Consider the following 20,988-nt stretch of genomic DNA (forward strand, 5'->3'; position numbering starts at 1 on the left):
GAGGGGAAAGGGCTGGAGGTTACACAGCCACTGAGCTCCAGTGCAATGGCCCATGCCACAGTCTCACCCACCCGAGACACATCCCAAGCTGCGTGTGTGTGTGTGTGTGTGTGTGTGTGTGTGTGTCCGCGCGCGCGTGAGCGTGCGTGCTGCAGGTGTCTGTGCTCACCATGGTGGTCGTGCATCCCAGAAGCAACGGCAGCCCGGGCAATAGAGAGTGCAGAGTCTGCAGCATCCTCTGGGGAGGGTTCTTTACTCAGGATGATGAGATGTGCCTGTCACCAGAGAGAAGAAACAGGTTGTTTACAGGCTTGGCAGCAGCAACAGAAAACCTTCCTTGCAGCGATAAGCAGGAGGTCAAGGAGCTGCTCCTTTGCAGCAAGCTGGGAGGGATGATTGATGAAGAAGTGCAATTTCTTGTGGGAATTTGAGAAGTGCTGGGTGGAAGCCAGGGCCCTAGATGCTGCATCCACTGGGCTAGAGACTGTCGCTGGAGCCTGTCCTTAAAATAAATCCTTTAAAAGCTTATGGTCATTTGAGTCAGCAAAGACTACGGAGATGGCGGTTGGGATCAGGGAGGGGAGGTTTTAAGAAGTGAAAAGTAGGGATTGGGGATTTAGCTCAGTGGTAGAGCGCTTGCCTAGCAAGCGCAAGGCCCTGGGTTCGGTCCCCAGCTCCGAAAAAAAAAAAAAAGAAAGAAAGAAAGAAAGAAAGAAAGAAAGAAAGAAAGAAAGAAAGAAAGAAAGAAAGAAATAAGAAGTGAAAAGTATCACAGAGGTGCCAAGGAAGCTGGCAAGTCCAGCTCCTGGCCACTGCTCAGACCAGAACATGGATCCTGGCTGCAGAGAGGCTTTGCCGTCTGATCACCCAGCCCACCAGCCTGCAGCCTGTGCACCCTGGCTGACGGGGGAGCTGCTGTAGCACCAAGAGCTGCTCAGTTTCCTTGTAATAAAGTTCATTTAAAAGCTGCTTAATAAAAATGGCTTTCTATAAACGAAATAATAAAAATTCTTTCAAATGAAATATAAGATACAACTCTTCAAAGAAAATATTACTATCTCCCTGTCGGTGTTTTAAATTGGAGAAAATGGGAGCTAGAGAGATGGCTCAGTGGTTAAGAGCGCATGCTATTCTTACAGAGTACCCAAGTTTGATTCCCAGCCCTGACATCAGGTAGCTCACAACTGCCTGCAACTCCAGCTCCGGGCGATCTGATGCACATACACGCCCTTGTGTTGGGGGGAGGGGAGGGGTCTGCTTCATCTTCTGTGTTATACACACACACACACACACACACACACACACAGAGTCAGAGTAATAATTAAAATAAGAAAATACTGTGATTAGTATGTTTACATCGCTCCAACCATCAAAGAATGCCTACAGCAGAGAGCATGGCCAAGCCATGCACAGCCATGGGAAACCGGGCTAAGTGTGGTGACCTGATATACTATGCTCACTCAAGATGGTGGGCAGTTTGGGATTATTGCCACAGAGTGTATTCATTACTTTTCTTATTGTTCTGACAAAATAACCTCACAGAGACGACTTATTTTAGCTCACACTTTAGCAGGATACAGTCCCTCGTGGTGGGAAGGCGTGGTGATCGGGTGTGAGGTCCCTTCATGGTGGGGAGGTGTGGTGACGGGGAGTGAGGCCTTTGGTCACTGCGTTTTCAGTTATGAAGGAGGAGGGTGCTGGTGTGCACCGGGCTTTCTGCTTCCCCTCTTTCTGTTCCGTCTGGACCCTAGTGTGTGGGAGGGAGCCAACCACACTCAGGCATAGACATGTCCCAGGGCGTATCTGTTAGGTGCTTTTAAATCCAGCCAAGTCAACAAGGATAAAACCTCATGGAGACGGGCAGACTGTGCCCATGGCCACTCAAGCTGAACTTTAGTTGGTTTTCACTTAACACTTAATTTGGGAGATTTTTCTCTGACCTTCAATTTCAATGTGAAAACGGAGTGCTGAAGGGGCCTGGAATGCCCCCAGAGGTACACATGCTAATGGCCAGCTTGGCGCTCCTGAGGGGCAGTGAACCCTTCAAAGAGGTGGGGCCAGTGGGAGGCTTTAGGTCACTAGAAGTGTGCTCTGGAAGGGGACCGTGGGGCTCCTGACTCTTCCTCTGTTTTTCTGGTCACCATGAACTGATCGACATGGACTTCAACCTTCAAAAGAGTGACTCAAATACACCTCTCCTCTTTTTCAAATGGATGGTCTTGGGTATGTGTTACGATGATTGGGCAAATGGTCCAGACACGTCACAGTAAAGGATGGGGATCCACTCTGACTTTGATACTCTGTTGTGCCATGTCTGGGATGCTGTTCTTCATCTGTCAGCCGTGCACACTGCAGGGGCCAGGACTTAGGAAAGGGCACCAGAGCGGGGCAGTGGGGGTGCACACCTTTAATCCTGGCACTCAGGAGGCAGAGGCAGACGGATCTCTGTGAGTTCGAGGCCAGCCTGGTCTACGTAGTGGACTCCAGGACAGCCAGGACTACACAGAGAAACCCTGCCTCAAAAAACAAAAACGAAACAAACAAAAAAGAAAGGAAAGAAAGAAATGCCATCCCAGGAGGGCCTTCTAGTCCGTGCCAAGCAGGACTCACTGCTCCGAATGTCTCTGAGGTTATAGTCAAGGCAGGGGTAGAACCGAAGCTCTGGACGGTGCCTCGTGTTGAAATCCAAGCTGCCAGCACAAGGCGGCAGTGGTTTTTGCTGCTGTGTTGGAACACCCAGAATTCTTAAGCAGAAAAGCTCGGATTTCAAACCTATTTTCTCACTACTGGAGTTCTTCATAAAGAGCTGAACAAGGGAGCTGGGAAGCCCGAATAGTCACTACCTTCGATTTGGCGCGAAAAAGCCCAGCCGTGAACTCTGATTTGAAATATTACTGAAGTGATAGGCATTTTAAAATACAATCTCATGGTTGTTCGTTCAGACTACAGGAGCTGAAGGATAGAGTCAAGCTATGGAGTGGTCAGTGTCTGCAGGAAGAAAGGAAGAGTAAAAGGGCCCCTGAGAAGACTGTGGGAGTCACCCCTGGCCATCTACCCACAGGACCCACTGCTGGAGAGCCCACTGCAGGATGCTCGGGAAAGCTTTCCCGGGCTCTTTACAAACACTCAACGAACCAACATGTGCTGGTTCTGACTGAATAATACTCAAATTTAAAGATTCTCTGTTTCTTTTCTATTTGCCGTCACAACTCAAAGACAGATAATAAACCTGCCTATCACAATTATTTTCAAACGAATAATATCATGTTCTGAAAAGATCAGAAGTTGCTTTTTTTTTTCTTTTTCCTTTCCAGTAGCAAAACAGCAAAATATCTACTTACAATATCAAGAAAACAGGCTTAGAGCGGTGGCTCTCAGCCTCCCTGATGCTGCAGCTCTTTGGCAAGCTCTTCATCTCTGGGGACCCCCGTAAAATTATTTCCACTGTACTTCATGACTGTAATTTTGCTAGTTATAAATCGTAATGTAGATATCTGATAAGTGTGGCATTGTGGGAACAGGACCAAGGATGGGGGTGAGAGGCAGGTGATGAAGTCATGTGACAAATCCTGGGAATCAGACTCCGGAGACCAGCGCCAGGGTGCAGGGGTCTGAGTTTACTGCCCGGTGTGTAAGCTCATGTACTGTGCTTGAGCCAATCCCAACCCCTGAATCCCTGGCCAACTGTATCTCACCACACCATCACCATGCCATGAAAGCCCTGCCGATGAGGTTACTCAGAAGGAACAGGGAGGGGAAGCCCCACCTATCAGGACTTCCTTGAAGGCTGGGGAAGCAACTACCGCCCTGGTCATGGTTCCTTTTTGCTTCTCATTGGTGTTCTGGGAGCCATCTTAGATCTAATGTCACGTAACACAGATCAGGATTGAGGAGTCCCAGGAGACTGTGGCGTCTAGCTCTCCATCCCACTCTTTACTTCACAAGGTTGACTTCCTCATCCCCAACATGGTATCTAAAATGCTACTCACAGGTTGAGAACCTCTGGCTTAGAGGTTATGAATTCATCACACAATCATCCCGACCTCTGTACTTTCCTATGTTAAGATGCTAACACCGTACAAGCAAACGTGTATTGTTTGCTTCAGAAATTCGGTTTCTGATCTAATTTATTATTGGGTGTTTAAGAAGCTTTCCCAAACCTTGTGCTGGAGGTGGGAGGAATAGTGCAGAACGCTCCGGGTGTTTAAAATGTATCAAATTAGCATCTCATTTACTCAGTAAAGTTCCATTCATTCCAGCTTAGTTTAATTTATTCCTGTTTGGCTCAGTGTTGTTTTAATTTTGAAGCGCTTTCCACTTGTCAGATATTGTGCTAACACTACGAGTTCATATGCGAAGATACCAAGCTGACTTCAGTTTTAAAGGACATTACAGAGGAGCCACAAAACATGGGGTGGTTGGATTTGTGTAGACATACAGACACTTCTTACTATGTTTTTGCACTTGGCTAACTTCCTCTCCGCATTTCAACCATTATACTTTTCAGTGGATATTGAAGGAGGAAAAAGGATGGCACGTTTAGATGGGTTAGCCAATAGAATGGTCCCACTACTGATGTGCGGCCCCAAGGCTGAGGACATCACTGTCTTAGGACAGGGCAGTGATGCTCTATGTAACTGCAAAGAGTGGGAGAGGAGGGCCCAGCAGGTTTCAGGCACTCCAGTGACTCAGGGAAGATCCGGGGAGGCTTGCTCTCTACCCTCTCTCAGTAGTCGGGCTGTCAGTGGGATAACTCTTTGATCTGGTCCTGCATCAGCCTCCTGGGCACAGAGCAGGACTAAGCAGCACACAGGACACAGGATGAAGCGGAAGGAATGCCTTAAAGCAACAGGGAGCTCTTTAGACCTCCCTGGCTTCTGACAGCCTCAGTTTCCGCTCTAGGCCATGCTTGGCTGCCCTGGGTTCTGTTGGGCCCCTTGATGTCGGGATCAAGTTAACTCAGTGCCACCTGTGGACCCTCCAGCTCACAGGTTCGGGAGCTTGTAGGGCTCTGCTCAAGTGTCCCCACGGGATCTCTCACGTGCTCCCTTCTCTTCAGAGTGCAGTATCCACCGGCTATCAAAGAGCCCTCGTGTCCATCCAAGCACCATCTGAGATGGTGAAAATGGGGTCCGGGTCCATCTAAGCATTCCTTAGTAGGAAGGCAAAGGTATTAATACAATCATTTGTCTCTGCAGATGTATATTAGCCTGGTTATGTTTCAGAAAAGGCACAGAAAAGGCAACTTGCAAAGGGGATGAAGACACCATAGCATCAGGGATTTTCAGCCCTTTTATCTTCAAGGACCTCTTCTTATCCCAAACATCCGGGAAAGAGTGGCACTTCCCTCAATGACACTGGTGGAACACCCTGGAAGCCCACCCTCCTCTTCCTCATCCACCTGACTGCTGTAGAAGGGTCTCCATGCAACATGAAGGCCTGGTGACAAGGACTGAGGGGGATAGCATTTTCGTCCCAGGGGGCACAAGGGCAAGGCTGGGGATTTTGAGGTCCTGGGCACGGCCACAGCTTTAGAGCAGTTTTTAGTGAGGAGGTGAATGCATGACCACGCTACAGGTGACGGGGAGCACTGGGGGGCCAGGAAGCAGAGAACCCTGGGACAAGAGTCCTGCTTGCCTGTGCAAGCTTCCACGGAGCTCAGGCACCAGCCCCCAGCAGCTCTCTGGGGCAGCATCTCCCCAGGGTGGGCTTTCCCTCACTTCTCTTTTTCTGTTTTTCATTCATTTATTTTTATTCTTCAGTGTCCTATATGGATATGCTCAAGAGCTGTCATTTTAAAGTTGAGGAAGAATGCTAACTATCCCAAAAATGGACTTTTAAAAGGCTCAGCTGGGTTAAAAAGTAAGAAAATCATCTTCAATTTCTTCAATTATCTCACTAACCAAAAAGAGTAGCCACGACCTGTTCCCTCCATCCCTGTCAGATAACAGAGTGGGTGTTTGTTCTAATACCTCAGGTGCACCCTGGAGGAAGCCACGGATTCCTCTGCTCTGACCCATCTGCCAACAGAGGCCCCAGAGCCGGGGCTGGTGGACTCTTATCTAACCGGGCCTGCAGCCTTGCATCTGTGAAATTCGCAATGTCCCTTGAGGAGGAAACTCAGTGCCTAGTGAAAGAGATAACAGTATTTCTACGGATGCAGAAACACTTGGTGACAGTGTACCTGGGTGACTGGGGACAGATTATTTCCTCCTCTATCTTGTAACAGTTAGGTAAATCACAGATTCAGAGGAAAATGTTTCCTTCTATAGCTAAGTGCAGACGAAGTAGGTGCACAAGTAGCTCAGGGAACCTTTGTGGACTTAGACTGTGAGAGCACACGGGGTTGGTAACCAAGACTCAACTTAGGAATAAACAGCTAGGGTCTCTGTAAAGCAGAGGCTAGCATGGTGGGGGGGGGCAGGGGAGGGGGGACCGACAATGAACTTGTACTTACTTTGCCAAGTATGGTGCTAGGCAGATTATACACACTATTCTGCTTAACCCAAAGGACCAGAGACAGATAGTGCCGGTCCCTGTTACAGTGGATAAGTGGACTTAGAGTGTGAAATATCAATGTCAGTCCGCCTAGGACAGAGTCAGCCTAAGGCTTACAATATGCATTTGCATGCTAATGCCGACTTAGCCTAAGCTGCTATCAAACTCATCAAGCTCACAGAAAGATGACGTTCTTACCAGTGTAATGGAAAACTATTTAAGGGTCAGTAAAGGGGGCTACTAAGTGTGGACCCTGCCAAAAAACAGAGTGAACTGGCCAGGGAATAGTGAGGTACCAGTATGTGGATGCCGGGTTTGTTTCTGAGAACTGTGGAAGCCATGGTGAAGGCAGGGAGAAAGCAGGGATGGTGGATGGGATAGGCGTCACCAAGTCTTCTGCTTCCTGCATTAGTTCAAACTCCTGCCTTCACTCACAGGCTCAGGCCCACTGTCACCGCGAGGCACGGGCTTTGCTGGGCTTATGTATAACTGACCAGCTTTCCGCCCCTGCTCTGCCACAGAGAGCCATTCCATCTTCGGGAGGTTACAGTGCAAGGTGGCCACTTCCTTTCCTCCCAGGCTCTGTTGAGTAGGAAAGCCTTTTCTGAGAGGCTGCCATGGCTGGAGAGGCTAAGCAAAGGATGGTCCTGGAAATCCCGGGGGGTGGGGTGGGGATGGGGTGAACGAATGAGGAGTTATATCTAAAAATGAACTTCCTGGACGAGGCCTGCTTCTTTTAATAGTCACAGAGAACCCTTAGTGGCTTTCTTCCAGATGCCAGTTTTATCTTCTCCGAAGGGCTCAGGAGAAGTCCCGCTATCTATAAGGATTAGCACCTTTATGTACATATCACACAGGTACCACAAAATAGTCATGCCAAGGGCTAACATTTTCTTTTGTTTGCAAGTATGAGCTTTCTTAAAACTTAACTAGATTTTAAATGCATAAAATCTTAAGTGGTGGACAAGAAGAAACAAACTAAAGCAAAATGAAATCAAAAACTTCCTCCCTTCTCTTTACACACTTCATCCTTCCTCCCACTCCATACTGCAATCCTTAGAGTCAATCACTCTAAAGGACTTCCTGTGCAGCATTCCAGAGATACTGATATGTTTACATAAACACATATGCACACATATACATACGCATTAGAACATACGTACATGCTCAGGCAAACACATGCACAAGTGTGCACACACTCATGCATGCACGCACAGCACAAGCCCACCAAGTGCACTTGGCTTCATTTTCCAGGAGACTCCCGGCTGCTGGCGGGTCATTAAACAGCCATTCTTTACCAGCAACTGAGGTTAAGGAGTCTAACTGGACTCTCCCATTTGTTTTCTTTTCTGTAGATTGTTCTTGTCTTTTGTCCACGTATCTCTGAGTTATCTTTTTCATCCAGGTTGTGTAAGACTAGATCGTCCCCTTGGTGGCTTTTAACTTCATAAATGCAGTCACGTAGTCACACTCTTTCATTTTTCATGTCATTCAATATTCTTCCCTCCCACTCTCCTATCGTCTCCTTCACTCTGTCTCCTAATTGATTCCCATCTGCAGATACACAACAGAAGATGCTCGACCAGTGTCAACACTGGGCAACTTCGGGCAGAAAGTGTCAGTATTCTGACAAGAACGAAGATATTCGAAAGAAACTACTGAACCCCTCTCTTTGGCTACCAGGTTATTGAAACCACAGAATTGTCCCAAGAAGCTCAGGTTGAAAGAAGGAAGAGGGTAGAGCTTTGGTGTGAGCCAAAGGAAATCCTTTCCCTTGGAAAGAGATTTGCACGTTGTCAGACAACCTTACAGGAGAGATCAGAGCCCAGTGATGACCTTGACCAGGGCTGCCCAGTGGTGCAGAGGGCTTGCTTTCCAACTAAACCTGACCCTCACTTGGGGACCTTGAAGATGGGCTTCGGGCATGGCTGTCCCTGGACCTGCCCTCCTTTTCCATGTGTAGTCACGCTGACTAAGTCTCTGTGTTCTGCTGTTCACTGTTATCCTTCCCTGGACTATTGAGAACAGAGGGGTGGCTGAGCAGGCTGTCAGATGCAGGCTTTCTTGGTTATCCCTTCAGAGCAACACCGATCATCTTTCTGATACCCAGACTGATGTCATACTTAGAATTTTGTGTAAAGAATAAAGCCTTTGTTAGCTTTATAGAGATTTGAAAATTTTAGCATGAGTGGATTATTTCTAATAAATGAATTATACCTGTGGTAGAGCCACAGCAGGTGTCAGCTGATGAGAAGTGCCACCAGCCACAGAGCCCCGGGAGCCAGGTCTGAGCACCCAGCTGTCAGTGAGTGGCCTTGGCTGGTGGGGACTGAAGCCGCATCTTCTGGTCCTACCACCTTTCGTACAGTAGCTGACAAACGCTCTAATTTCATGAAACTTTGCAAATCAAAGGTCCCTACTTTTACAGCTGAGCTGCCCTGAAAATCGAACTAGAGAAACATGCCACTCAGGTGTCAGAGAAGTGAAAAGAACAATTCAGCCTGCAGAGCCAGGGTCCTCGAGCCCTGCAAACAGACCAAAGCAGCTGCACAGAGATCTTGTGACTTTTTGGTTTAGATTGTAAGGTGAGATTGCTACCATCTCCCAGTGTGGAGTCTCACAAATGGGAACATTTGCCTGGCTTTCCCACAACCCTGTCATGGACGGCAGGCGGGCGGACAGCACTCCTTTTAAGTTCCTGGAACCTTTCCTTGTGCAGTGGCTCTGTTGGGCTCCCATTTTTTTCCCCATCTTAATGGGCTACTTCTTAAAATACTGTGGAACTTCTCTGCATTCTACTGAAACTAAAAGGTTTTATTCTCTGTGTGTGTTTTTCTCACTCCAAAGGAATGAGGAAAGAAAACCAACTGTGAAGATAACAAACACCCTTTGTGTGTATTTAATAAATGCCTATTACCCTCGGTTTCCTTGGAGACCTGTGGCCACTCTGTACCCTTCCATACCTCAGGTAAATCTCCTCAAGAAAAGGGAACAGTGATAAGTGTTTAATAATTACTATGAACAAGCAAAAGCAGTTTACCCTGGCAGTGGGCCTGGGAGTCCACAAAGCACTAGTGTTTTGGAACCTGGAGGAGTTCTCTAAGTGGAAGCCTCTTTGTGGATTTGTTGCTGTTAAAGGGGCTGGGTGACTAGCCTATAATCAAAGAACTGCTAAACAGAGAGTCTGGACTCCACGCCTGGAGTCTGACTTCACATTCAATACTATTTTTGCTTTGCCAAATCTCTCCTTATTTAAAAACACTCTTTAATCTTTACTAGCCTTAAGAATAAATAAAAATAATAGTTAATTACCAAAATTGCCAAGTAGTCTAAAGCAAGTGAATTCCTCTGTAACCCAGGTAGAGAGAAGCACTTTAAACTTAAATCCAAAACCTAAGTGCAACAAAAGATAAAAAAAAACTAGAACATACGAAGACAAATGAATAAGAAAAAAAACAATAAACTCAGCCAGGTTGCAATACATAGATAATTATTTAAAGCATTGATTTTTCTATACTGTCAGTGGATACTCAGAAAAAGAAGCTTAGGAAACTCTTCCTCCTATAATAGCATCAAATACAACAAGCATGTCTAGCAAGATGGCTCAGCACATGGAAGCTTTTGCCAAGCAAGTCTTACACCCTGAGTTTGGTCCCAGAAACCCAGAGAGGAAGAAGAGAACCACTTTTTAAACGTAGACCATCATGTGTGTGGCTGCACTCACACATACACATACACATAAACACACACACACACACACACACACAAGTATGAATAAAAATTTAAAACAACAGCTACTTAGGGATGAGTTGTCCAAGTAAGTGCAAAGTGCTTGATACTCTAAGGCTGGGCTAGGGAGATAGCTCAGTGAGCAGAAGGACGTGTAGGAAGTGGTCCTGAGTTCAGAACCCCAGCAGCCATGGAAGAAATAGGGCATTATGGGTACTAGTGAGAGGCACTGCTTCAAAGACATGTGGTAGAGAGCCAAAGAGGAAAACACACTCACATGTGCACATACATATATCATACACAACAGATGCATACAAAACACACACACTCACACACACACACACACACACACACACACACACACACACACACACACACACACACACACACACACACACACACACACAAAAATAACCAAGCAAACCACTTGCGCCTTAAAGCTTATTGAAATGTGGGCAGTGGAGGTGCACTCCTTTAATCCCAGCACTCGGGAGGCAGAGGCAGAGGCAGGTCTACCTCTGAGTTTGGGATCAGCCTGGTCTTCAAAGTGAGTTCCAGGACATTCAGGACTACACAGAGAAGTCCTATTTCAAAACAGCAAAAACAAACAAACAAACAAACAAACAAACAAACAAAATGAACCTATTGAAATAGAGAGGAGAAGACCTAAGTAATGAAGAGATCTATCTGTTTATGGACTGAATGGGCTAACAGGATGGCAATACTTTATATCTTAACTGCAAATTTAATGCAACGCCCAGCAGAATTAACGTGGGGAAGAGGTGCAAGCTGATCCTAAAATTCCCACAAGAACACAAGGAGGCAACAAGAGTTAAAATATCCTTGGAAAAGAATAACAAAGTAGGAAGATCAGTTACTGATTTTAAAACTTACGTCAATGGAATAGAGTTGGTAGTCTAGAGATAAACTCTGCTACTTATGGTTACTCGATGGTGACAATCATACCAGGTAAGTCCATAGTGAATGTATAAGTTTCTCAATAAATGATTCACTGAGATAACCAGATAGCCAAGTGCAAAGATTGAAGCTGATCCCTTACGAAAAACCACACATAAAATTCAAAGACCTGTGTGTCAGAACTAAAATCTATGAACTTTGAAGGAAACAGATACAATTCTTTGCGGACTATCCTGTGGATCCTTAGATGTGAAGCTAAAAGCAAAAGGAAAAAAGTAGAAAAATTAGACTTAACAGTAAAAGCTTTTGCACTTGAGAGGACACCATTAGGAGAGTGACTGGAGGCAATCGTTTAACTTCATGCATCTGGTGGACATTTAGGCTCTGGCACCAGGATAAATAAACAACTCCAGAGAAGACTGGAGAGGCAACTAACTGCCTAAAATGGGCACGTGATTTGAATCACCATTTTTTCAATAAACGTATAAAAATGTCCAACAAGCATACAAAGATACACAACTGTGAAAGAAATTAAAACTTGAAACACATTCAAACATCACATTACTTAGTAAAACAGCTACAATTAAAAAGATAGACAACAGGACGTGTTGGTGAGGGCACAGAGGAGTTGCAGCCCTAACGTTGGAACACCTCACTGGTAGGAACATGGAGACTGAGGTCACCTTGGAAAACAGCACAGTGGCTCCTCAAAGCTTAAACAGTTAACCGCATCATTCAGTGGTCACAAAAGTGTATGTCCATAGAAAGCTCAAGTATAAATTCTTATACAGCACTAATTATAGTAGCTCCAAGGCAGAAACAACCCGAATGTTTATCAGATGGTGAGTTGATGAAAATCCAGTACATCTATATAGAATACATGGAAAGAACTGAAATAAAAACAAGTCCTTAAACCGTGAATGTATTAAGTCAGACACAATGCACTGTACACTCACGCTGCCAGACTGTTTATATGAAGTGTCCAGATAGGTAACGCCACACAGACAGCAGACTGACAGTTGCTAGAAGGCAATGGGAATGACTGTTAATGGCTTCACTGTTTTTCAAAACCAATGGAATTGGATAGCAGTTGCAAACATTTGAAAATATAAATACCACTAAATTATATACCTTAAGAGAATAGCTTTAATGCTATATAAATGATCTCAGTAAAAGTGAGCAAAATTAAAAAACAAATGTCAACTTTGGTGAAAATATTTACAACATGTATCATGGATACCAGGATCAATATTGTAATACATAAAGAACCTTTAACAGCTTTGAAAAGTTAGATCAAAAAAACCTATTCGTAAATTGGCAAATGATATAAGTCATACAAAAAGACAATTCACAGAAAATTAGAGTGCCTTTATCATATGAAAAGATGTTCAAATCCAACTTTAAAAATAGAAATGCAAATTTAAGCTATACTGAAATGTCATTTCTCACCCATCAGATTGGAACTAACTTGAAAGCTTGACAATACACTTTGTTGAAACAGGTTATGGACAAACTGGTACTCTCATACACATGAGTAGAAATTACAAACAGTGTGTGTCTCTGAAAGGCAACCCAGAAGTATAGCACAACTGAAAAAAAAGAGAAAAATAGCAATGCATTTTGCAATAATATAAAACCACCACAAGCATACCTTACTTTATGGAGTAGTCTCACTCTGTGGCGGTTTGAACAGGAATGGTCCCCATAGGCCCATATCTTTGAACAGTTGGTCCCCAGCTGGTGGAACTGTTTGGGAAGGATTAGGAGGCGTGGCCTTGTTGGAAGAGGTGTGTTACTGGGAGCGGCTCTGGCACTGCCTCATACATATCTGTTACCTACTTGCTGGGGATGAAGCATGAGCTATTCCTAACAGCAGAATGACAACAGATAAATGCAGTAGGAATGATAGATTAGAAAACCAGAATTTTACAACTCTCACGGTTAAGAATCTGTAAGGAAAGTGTTATCAATAGATATTAAACTTAGAAATATTTGACAGGGAGCAGACTATGGAATGCTAATTAGGTAAATGTGAGGAAATAGCTGTTACATAGTAGAGAAACTATGTAACATCATGACAGGGTGATGAATATCATCAACTTAGCACAGATGGGATGGGCACTGTGCCTCTAGATGTGATACGCATCCCCTTTGTAGTGTTCTATCTAGGCACACATTACTTAGATCTAGCCACAAAAAAAATCAGACAAACTCAAACTGAGAAGGAGTATACAAAAAGTTGGCACATATGTATATATATTTAGATTTCAATGTCATAAAAGGCAGTCTAGTGAAAAACTATTCCAGATTGAAGACCAGAGTCATGATACACAATGCAGTACACAGTCCTTTCCTGGCTCTGTATTGGATGGAACCTCATGAAGAGCAGTGTAGAGATAACCAACGAAGCAGGTCATCTGTGCCCATATGTAACTTCCTGCGTTCAGACACACACACCCCTCCCCCCCCCCCACACTGAAATATCTGGACATAAAGGGACTTGAACTTTTTCAAATGCTTTAGAATTTTATTATATTTTGATATAACTGTGTACATGTATGTGCAAGTGTATGGAGGTGACTTCCAGTATTGAACTCAGGTCTTCATGCTTGGTGGCAGGCGCTTTTACCTGCTGAGCTATCTCCCTGACCCCTCTAAAGTATGGAGTGACCGTGTGTGTGTGTGTGTGTGTGTGTGTGTGTGTGTGTGTGTGTGTGTGTGTGTGTGTAGATAGGAAAACAAACACAGAAAAGTACTATAAATGGTGAGTATGGGTCTCACAACAAGAGGCACTAGCTAATTTGTTTCTCACTCATATCTGAGAAATAGGTCTCCTGAGAGTGAGAAGCCCTGATGTGCTGGGAGGTTGTGTTCATATGCAACTCTCTTTTCTGGTACATGCTTTTACGCATGTACATCTCTGTAAGCCAATGGTTCCTATAGTGTGGCCTGCCTAGCTCTAGTGTGTCACAGACTCCTAGGTTCCCCTCTCAAGTAAACATACGCATTGCCATGCCTACCACACTGTCAAACGATGTAATTTACTCCTCAGTTTTAACTACCATGTCTTGCTTTTATATAAGTATACATGCCTTTTCTAGGAAGACCCAGCCACTCTGGGGATATACCAGCACCCTCTGGAACATGGCTGGGGGGTGCTTCTCTAAAAAGAGCCCAGCTCTTTGCATGCGCATTGGCAATACTGGGTCTTGAAGAAGCCACTTTCATTCCAGTGATTTTTGTTGACTCGTGGCCCTTGCTGAATTAATCTAATCATAGTATCCCTGGATATATTTCTTCTGCGTTTTAGAAACTGGCTAATAAAGGAAAAAAATAAAAACTTTATGGGTAGATATAGATTTAGTCATGAAAAAATTTAAGGAGTAGCATTTGAAAAGCAACTTATATATTCTATAACAGAAATATGCTGAAGAAGAAAAATCGCATCACAGCATTGTATCAGTACATGTGACAAAGCATTAGACAGAATCCAATGCCCATGATTCATAATTAAGAAGAAAACAAAACTCTAAGTAAAGTGGAAAAGGAGGAAGCTTTGTAACAGCTGATGTCATAGTCAATGGTGAGCGCAGCTCTCCTCTGAGATTAGGAACAGGGATGGCCCTCACCACTGCTTTGCGAACCTTGAGTCCTGAATAGTGCAATAGGACAAGAAAATGAAATAAAAGGTATGCAGATAGGCTGAGAATGAAGAAATAAACTATTTGCAGATGATACATGGAGATTCTGAAGGAATTTTTTTGTTTGTTTTAAAAATCCTGGATCTGAGAAGCACTTATAGCAAGATAAAGGCTGACTGTGTCCACACGTCTAACCACAGACAAATAGAAATTTTAAATTAAAAAAAAAAAGAACTTTTACATTACCATCACTGCAAATTGAAATACTTAATAGAATTTCATTTAAAATCTGATTCTGAACTGAACTCTAGCAAAAAGGTGAAGCATCATCACGTGACAAAACGATAGACCTGCAAGAGCAGTGTAAGGACAGTTCTAAAAGCCACGAGGGGATTCTGTGTTCACACAGCAGGATCAGGGGCTGTGTGGAGACTCTGTTCTCACAGACAGCAGGATCAGGGGCTGTGTGGAGACTCTGTTCTCACAGACAGCAGGATCAGGGGCTGTGTGGAGACTCTGTTCTCACAGACAGCAGGATCAGGGGCTGTGTGGAGACTCTGTTCTCACAGACAGCAGGATCAGTCCTAGAGACTGAGCACCACCGTAATCAAGATGTAGATGGGTTATTTCATGGTGACTGACCAGTAGTTCCAGAGTTTATAAGGAGAAAGACAGTCCACACAGCACTAACAGTGAGAAGAGGAGCCCAGCACCCTCTCAGGTGGAGACAGGTGAGTGGAACAGAACACAGCTCAGAGTCAGACCCACCTGGACACTGATCTTCGATGAAAGCCCAAAGGCCACTCAGCCTTTCCTACATACAGTGCAAGAGTCACTGATCATTCAGACAAAATAACATGAGTCTAGTCACAGACCTCATACTATCTATAAAAATGAACTTACACTACAGACCTAGTAAAACACGAAACTGTAGGAATGTCTTGGTGACACCCGGTTCTTGGTAATTTATTAAGATGGCTGAGTTGATAGGCTAGATATCATTAAAACTGTGATTGTTCTGGGCCAGTGAGATAGCTCAGTGGGTGAGATGCTTGATGCCGTGGCTGAGAACCAGAGTTCATCTCCAGAGCCTACACCGTAGAAGAGACGAGACTCCTCTGACCTTTACCTGTGCACTGTGCGTCTAGGCACACAAACAAAGTGAAAAAATCCAATATAAAACAAATTCCGCTGTGATAAAGACAATGCCAGGAGGATAAGATAGCAAATCTGGGAGAATATTTGCTAACGACAGCTTGATAAAGACGCACTCAAAATACAGAACTCTTAGAACTCAATGAGAAAACCAGAGTTTAAAAAAAAAAACAAAGACCATAATAACACCTCTGTGAAGAAGATAACGGACAGCAAAATGAAATGTTCTCCACGCTATGTTCTCCACGCTATGTCATCATCAGTACCTACTAAAGAGGTCACGCTCAGGACAACCCCAAACGTCATTTTGATTCACAGGTGAATCCATTATTGGAGACTTTGTAAAGGTACAAAAGGAACTACAAGGTACCAGAGCAATCTGCATCTTAACTATGTTAGGGTATTACATGCTAATCTTTATGCAAAGTTATGTGTGTATGGTTACAGGTAGCACAGTATTTAAAGAAATCTGGCCTTTAAATTCGTTACCATACAGCTACCTTCTCATGTAATAAACAGAATGCATTAAGTGGAAACACTTCCTCCGCCCAGGTTTCTGCTCTCTGTGTTTCGGAGTTCTTAGAGGATGCAGAGGGACACAGATTCTCACCATGGCTGGCGGGAAGATAAAACCATGCAGCTGCTCTGTGAAGGCGATATGGTGGTTTCTTAGGTTCTTGCTCTATGATCCAGAATGTACCCCAGAGTGTGGGAAGCGTATGTCCTCACGACTACCTGAAGGATTCTATGGCAATGTCATACAGAGTTGGGAGAGGTGGATTAACTAAGATGTCCTTTGGTCAGTGAATGGCTAAATGAAACAGTCAATATTAGAAGGAAAGATGTTCTTAAGCCATGGAAACACAGAGAGAAAACAAATGTGTGTTGCAAAGAGAAGCCAGTCTGAAAATGAACTATATGATTCCAACTATGTGGCATTCTGGAAGAGGAAAAACTGTAGTGATCAGTGGTGGCCAGAGGTTCGCGGAGCAGAGGACGGATCAGGAGGGCAGGGAGGACTGTCACTGCAGGTAGGCTATTCTGTATGTATCTACACTGGTGGATACACATCTTTACACATCTACCAGAGCCACAGAATGAGAAGCAGCAAGAGTGAACGCTGCTGTAAGCCGGGGGACTGGGTTCTAATGTGCTAATACGGGGTTATCACTGGTACTGAAATGCTATGCTAATGACTAAATCAACTCTTCGGCAAGATGTCAATATGAATCAAGAAATATAAATATAAATATAAAATACTCATATCCTTTCTCTCAGCAGTTTTACTTCTGGAAGTTGATGGGACAAATACATTTTACATAAGAATATATCCAGAATTACAGATACTAACACACACACACACACACACACACACACACACACACCACATACCTTCCAGAGTTCATACAGCCAATGATCGATGCCATGCACCACAGTGAACTAAGCCAGATGGCTGGTAAAGTCAAGTCTGTCTCTTGTCTCACCCTCAGACACCTGCCACCATGCATCCCGGCACACGTTCCTACTGTCCCACCTCTCAAGTCTTTTCCACAGCTGTCCATTTTCACATGTCTCCTGAATCCAGGCGGTCTTCCCCTTGTACCTAGACTGCTGTGGTTCCCGATGAGCCATTCCTATCCTCTAATCCAATCGCTGTCCCACAGAATGATCCTTTTAGACTATACTCTGATGTCAGTCTCCCTGCTTGAAAACCTCCTACTGCTGTCAGGAGGAAGCTGAGACTCCTTACCAGGACTTTCGATGTCTTATCAGGATGACGCCCGTCTACTACTCTTGGCATCCCTGTAGCTCTGGGGATTACGTCCCACTTGAATGGCCAATCTTCTCTTTTATGAAGGTCTTATGGGTTAGTCTCCCTCACCCTTCAGTTCCTTAAAAACTGTCACTAAGTGAGAAGACAATCACCATGTCCAGGTGGATGCGTCCCTTGGCTCCAGTCCTCAGTCTCCGCCTACCTGACTGTCACTCACACTTTTCAGACATGGCAGACTCATCATCCAAACTTGAACCTACCTCTCGCTATCACTCGTTCACCCTGCCCTTCCACCAGAAATAAATAGTACAAGCATCCCCGCAGTGGTCCGTGCTCCCCAAAATCCGAGAATCTGCTTCGATTCTCCCACTTCTCACCATACCTAGCGACTATGCCTTACCTATGCCCCCTCCCTAGGCTGCTGCCAAGTACTTTGCTCCATCTCATCTTCACCCTACGTCAGACCCTCTCCGTGCTCTGCTTTGCTACTTCAGCAGCCTCCTCAGGGTCCATGGAAGGGGTTTCCTCCCTTCCATGCTTGGCACAACCTCCCCAGTCTGCTTCAGTGTTAGGTTTTGAGTCTGAGTGATGCCTCTTGGGGGTAGGTATTTCTAGGCATATCACTCAACCTTTTTAATTCTTGTCTTCCTTATCTATAAGCTGGAAACAATACATTACATGGTGGTATTAATGATTAAAAGAGATGCTCTTGATAAAATGAGATCGAGGCGCTCCAACCCACTTCGAGTGGGAGTATAAACTGTCAGACCAAACTTGAGAGACACGGCCACGATGCATTCCTAGTACTGTGTCATTCTTGTCTCATTTGAAATGACAAGAATGGGTTAGTATGGCTTTTAAATTGCAGGAAAAATGTCAGACGGTGCTCTGAGTGACGGTGTGATACAAAGCCATCTGGCTCCCTGTGGTGGTCAGCTCTAGGTGGCATCCACACAGCACGGGTGCCCAAATGCTTAGTCAAACACCAGTAAGACATTGCAAGTCCGTATTTATAGGTACAGCGAACACCGCCGGCTTTAAGTAAAGGTGATCACTGTCTATCGTATGAATGAACCTCAGCCAGTCAGTTGACCTGAAGAGCAAACACACTGTAATTTCCCGGAAGAAAGTGGCAGAGAAATCCTGTCCACAATTCCAGCTTTTCTAGACTATCCTGGGGACATCAGGCTTGCTGGTGCTGAAACCAGCTCTTTAAAAGTTCGTGTTCTCTCTCTCTCTCTCTCTCCCTCCCTCCCTCTCTCCCTCTCTCCCTCCCTCTCTCCCTCCCTCCTTCCCTCCCTTGTTCTCTCTCTCCCTATTTGCAGCAAATGTTCATTTTCTACTTTCTTTGAGAACCCTGAAGGACACGTGCGCCGAGGGCTGTCATAGTGACAGAACAGCACCTTTAAAGGTGTGAGTACACCTTAGCCACTGCCTCTTGCAGAGGACCTGAGTTTGGTCCCAGCACCCATGTCGGGCAGCTTGCAACCGCCTGTAACTCCAGGCCTAGGGGATCTGACACCTCTGGCTTCTGAGGGCACCCACACACATGAGTGTGCATACACATGGACATACGTGCACATAATTAAAAAAGTAAAAGTATATCTTTAAAAAAAAGTACTAATTGGTTTAGTAGTGTAAGCTCTAGACAAACTAATAAAGATCAAGAAACATCAGTGGGAATGGTACCGAGTATGCGTGTGATCTGAGTGATCCAGAGTTTGGGGCTGCTGGCAGTTAGCGGCAGGGACTGGAGTCCAGCACGCCCCGGCCTAAGTATCTAATAAGAAGATCTTTGCTAAACATCCACGCTGACCAAGTGTTTAAGTCATCATCGGCAAATGACGACCAGGCACGTTCAGAGCTGCCATGGCTCTTGTGTTTATGGAGAGCATTAGGCTGAACGCAGCCTCGTGGCCCGTCCACTGCCCCTTACCTGTGAGAAATGACCGATGGAGGCGTCGTAGAGTGCCAGGGCTTGCTCCACGCCTGCCATTTCCCTCAGTACTTGTGCACACTCAAAACTTTTTTCATCCTTGGTAGTCTCAGTATATTCCAAAGCCTTCTGATAGTAGGGGAAAGCTTCTTTTGATCTTTTCTGACCTTGATACAACCTAAAACAAACAAACAAACAAAAAAAAGGCAAAAAAACCCCCAAAATCAGTTAACTGATTGGCTGAGGTTCGTTCATATGACTGACAGTAATCTTTACTTAAAGCTGACGGGGTTAACTGTACACAGAGAACACAGTCTTGCAACATTTTTTTAATGAGTTAAAATTGAAAATCTAGTCCCTCTGTCCCTTGTGCTCTGCCGTGTTTCCTTGCAAGCTAAGCTCTTCCTCCGAAAGGAAGCAGGCCATGATGGTCAGGAGGACAGATTCTGGAGCAGCCGGCACAAGCTTAAATATTGGCTCTGCATTTGTTAGATCCGTGACTTTCAATTTTTCAGTCACCTGTAAACATTTTCATTGCCTATAATTAAAGACCAGTTACAGTGCCTGCTTCATTGTAAGTAATAAATTAATTCATATTCGTGAACATACCTAGTACGTCTCTTGGCATAGTAAGAGCTATGTGGGTGTTTTAGTTTAGGGAAACATAGTGATGACTATCAAAGGATGCTGAGATTCTGATAACTGATCTGTTTAGAAATTGTCCAACATGGTGCCAGGCACGATGACGATGGTGCACACCTTTAATCCTGGCACTAGGAAAGCAGAGGCAAGAGGGTCTCTGTGAGTTCAAAGCCAACCTGGTTTACATGGTGAGTTCCAGGACAGCCAGGGCTCTGTAGAGATCCTGTCTCAAAAATCCCAGAAAAATAAAATTACCTAATATGGGTGGAGAGATGGCTCAGTGGGTAAGGACCCTTGCTGTGCAAGCATGAGGATTTGAGTTTGGATTCCAGCAGCCAAGTAAGAAGCCAGATACTGCTGTGCACACCCGTAACCCCAGAGCTATGGTGCAGAAACAGGAGAATACTGGAGACCCTGTGTCCCGGGAATAAGACAGAGAGTGATGCAACAGTATCCCAAATCCTCCTCCTTCACACACATGTGCATACACCACACACACACACACACACACACACACAGAGAGAGAGAGAGAGAGAGAGAGAGAGAGAGAGAGAGAGAGCGAGAGAGAGAGAGACCCAGTATTGCCGATGATGTGGAATAGTCTTAGTAATTTGGGGGAGATAATTGAAAAAAAGCTTCCCACTGACAAGATTATGCACAAAATGGATGGACATATACACTAGCCCTGATGTTAT

General features: G+C 44.8%; 1 protein-coding gene across 4 annotated transcripts in view; it reads right to left on the reverse strand.

Annotated features, from left to right (window-relative positions):
- The window catches only part of Ttc23 (tetratricopeptide repeat domain 23), an 86,872-nt gene that overhangs the window by 35,813 nt on the left and 30,071 nt on the right, over nt 1-20,988 (reverse strand). For 3 of the 4 annotated variants that reach the window (XM_032893427.1, XM_032893424.1, XM_032893423.1), the window contains 2 exons: nt 19,652-19,829; nt 170-275 (listed from right to left, as the gene is read on the reverse strand). In XM_032893427.1, coding sequence (XP_032749318.1) covers nt 170-275; nt 19,652-19,829 — 284 coding nt within the window. Of the gene's footprint in view, nt 1-169; nt 276-19,651; nt 19,830-20,988 lie in introns of those variants that run through there. The other variant, XM_032893426.1, reaches the window with a different exon arrangement.

Source organism: Rattus rattus, chromosome 2 (assembly GCF_011064425.1).
Source record: "Rattus rattus isolate New Zealand chromosome 2, Rrattus_CSIRO_v1, whole genome shotgun sequence".
Taxonomy (NCBI): Eukaryota; Metazoa; Chordata; class Mammalia; order Rodentia; family Muridae; genus Rattus; species Rattus rattus.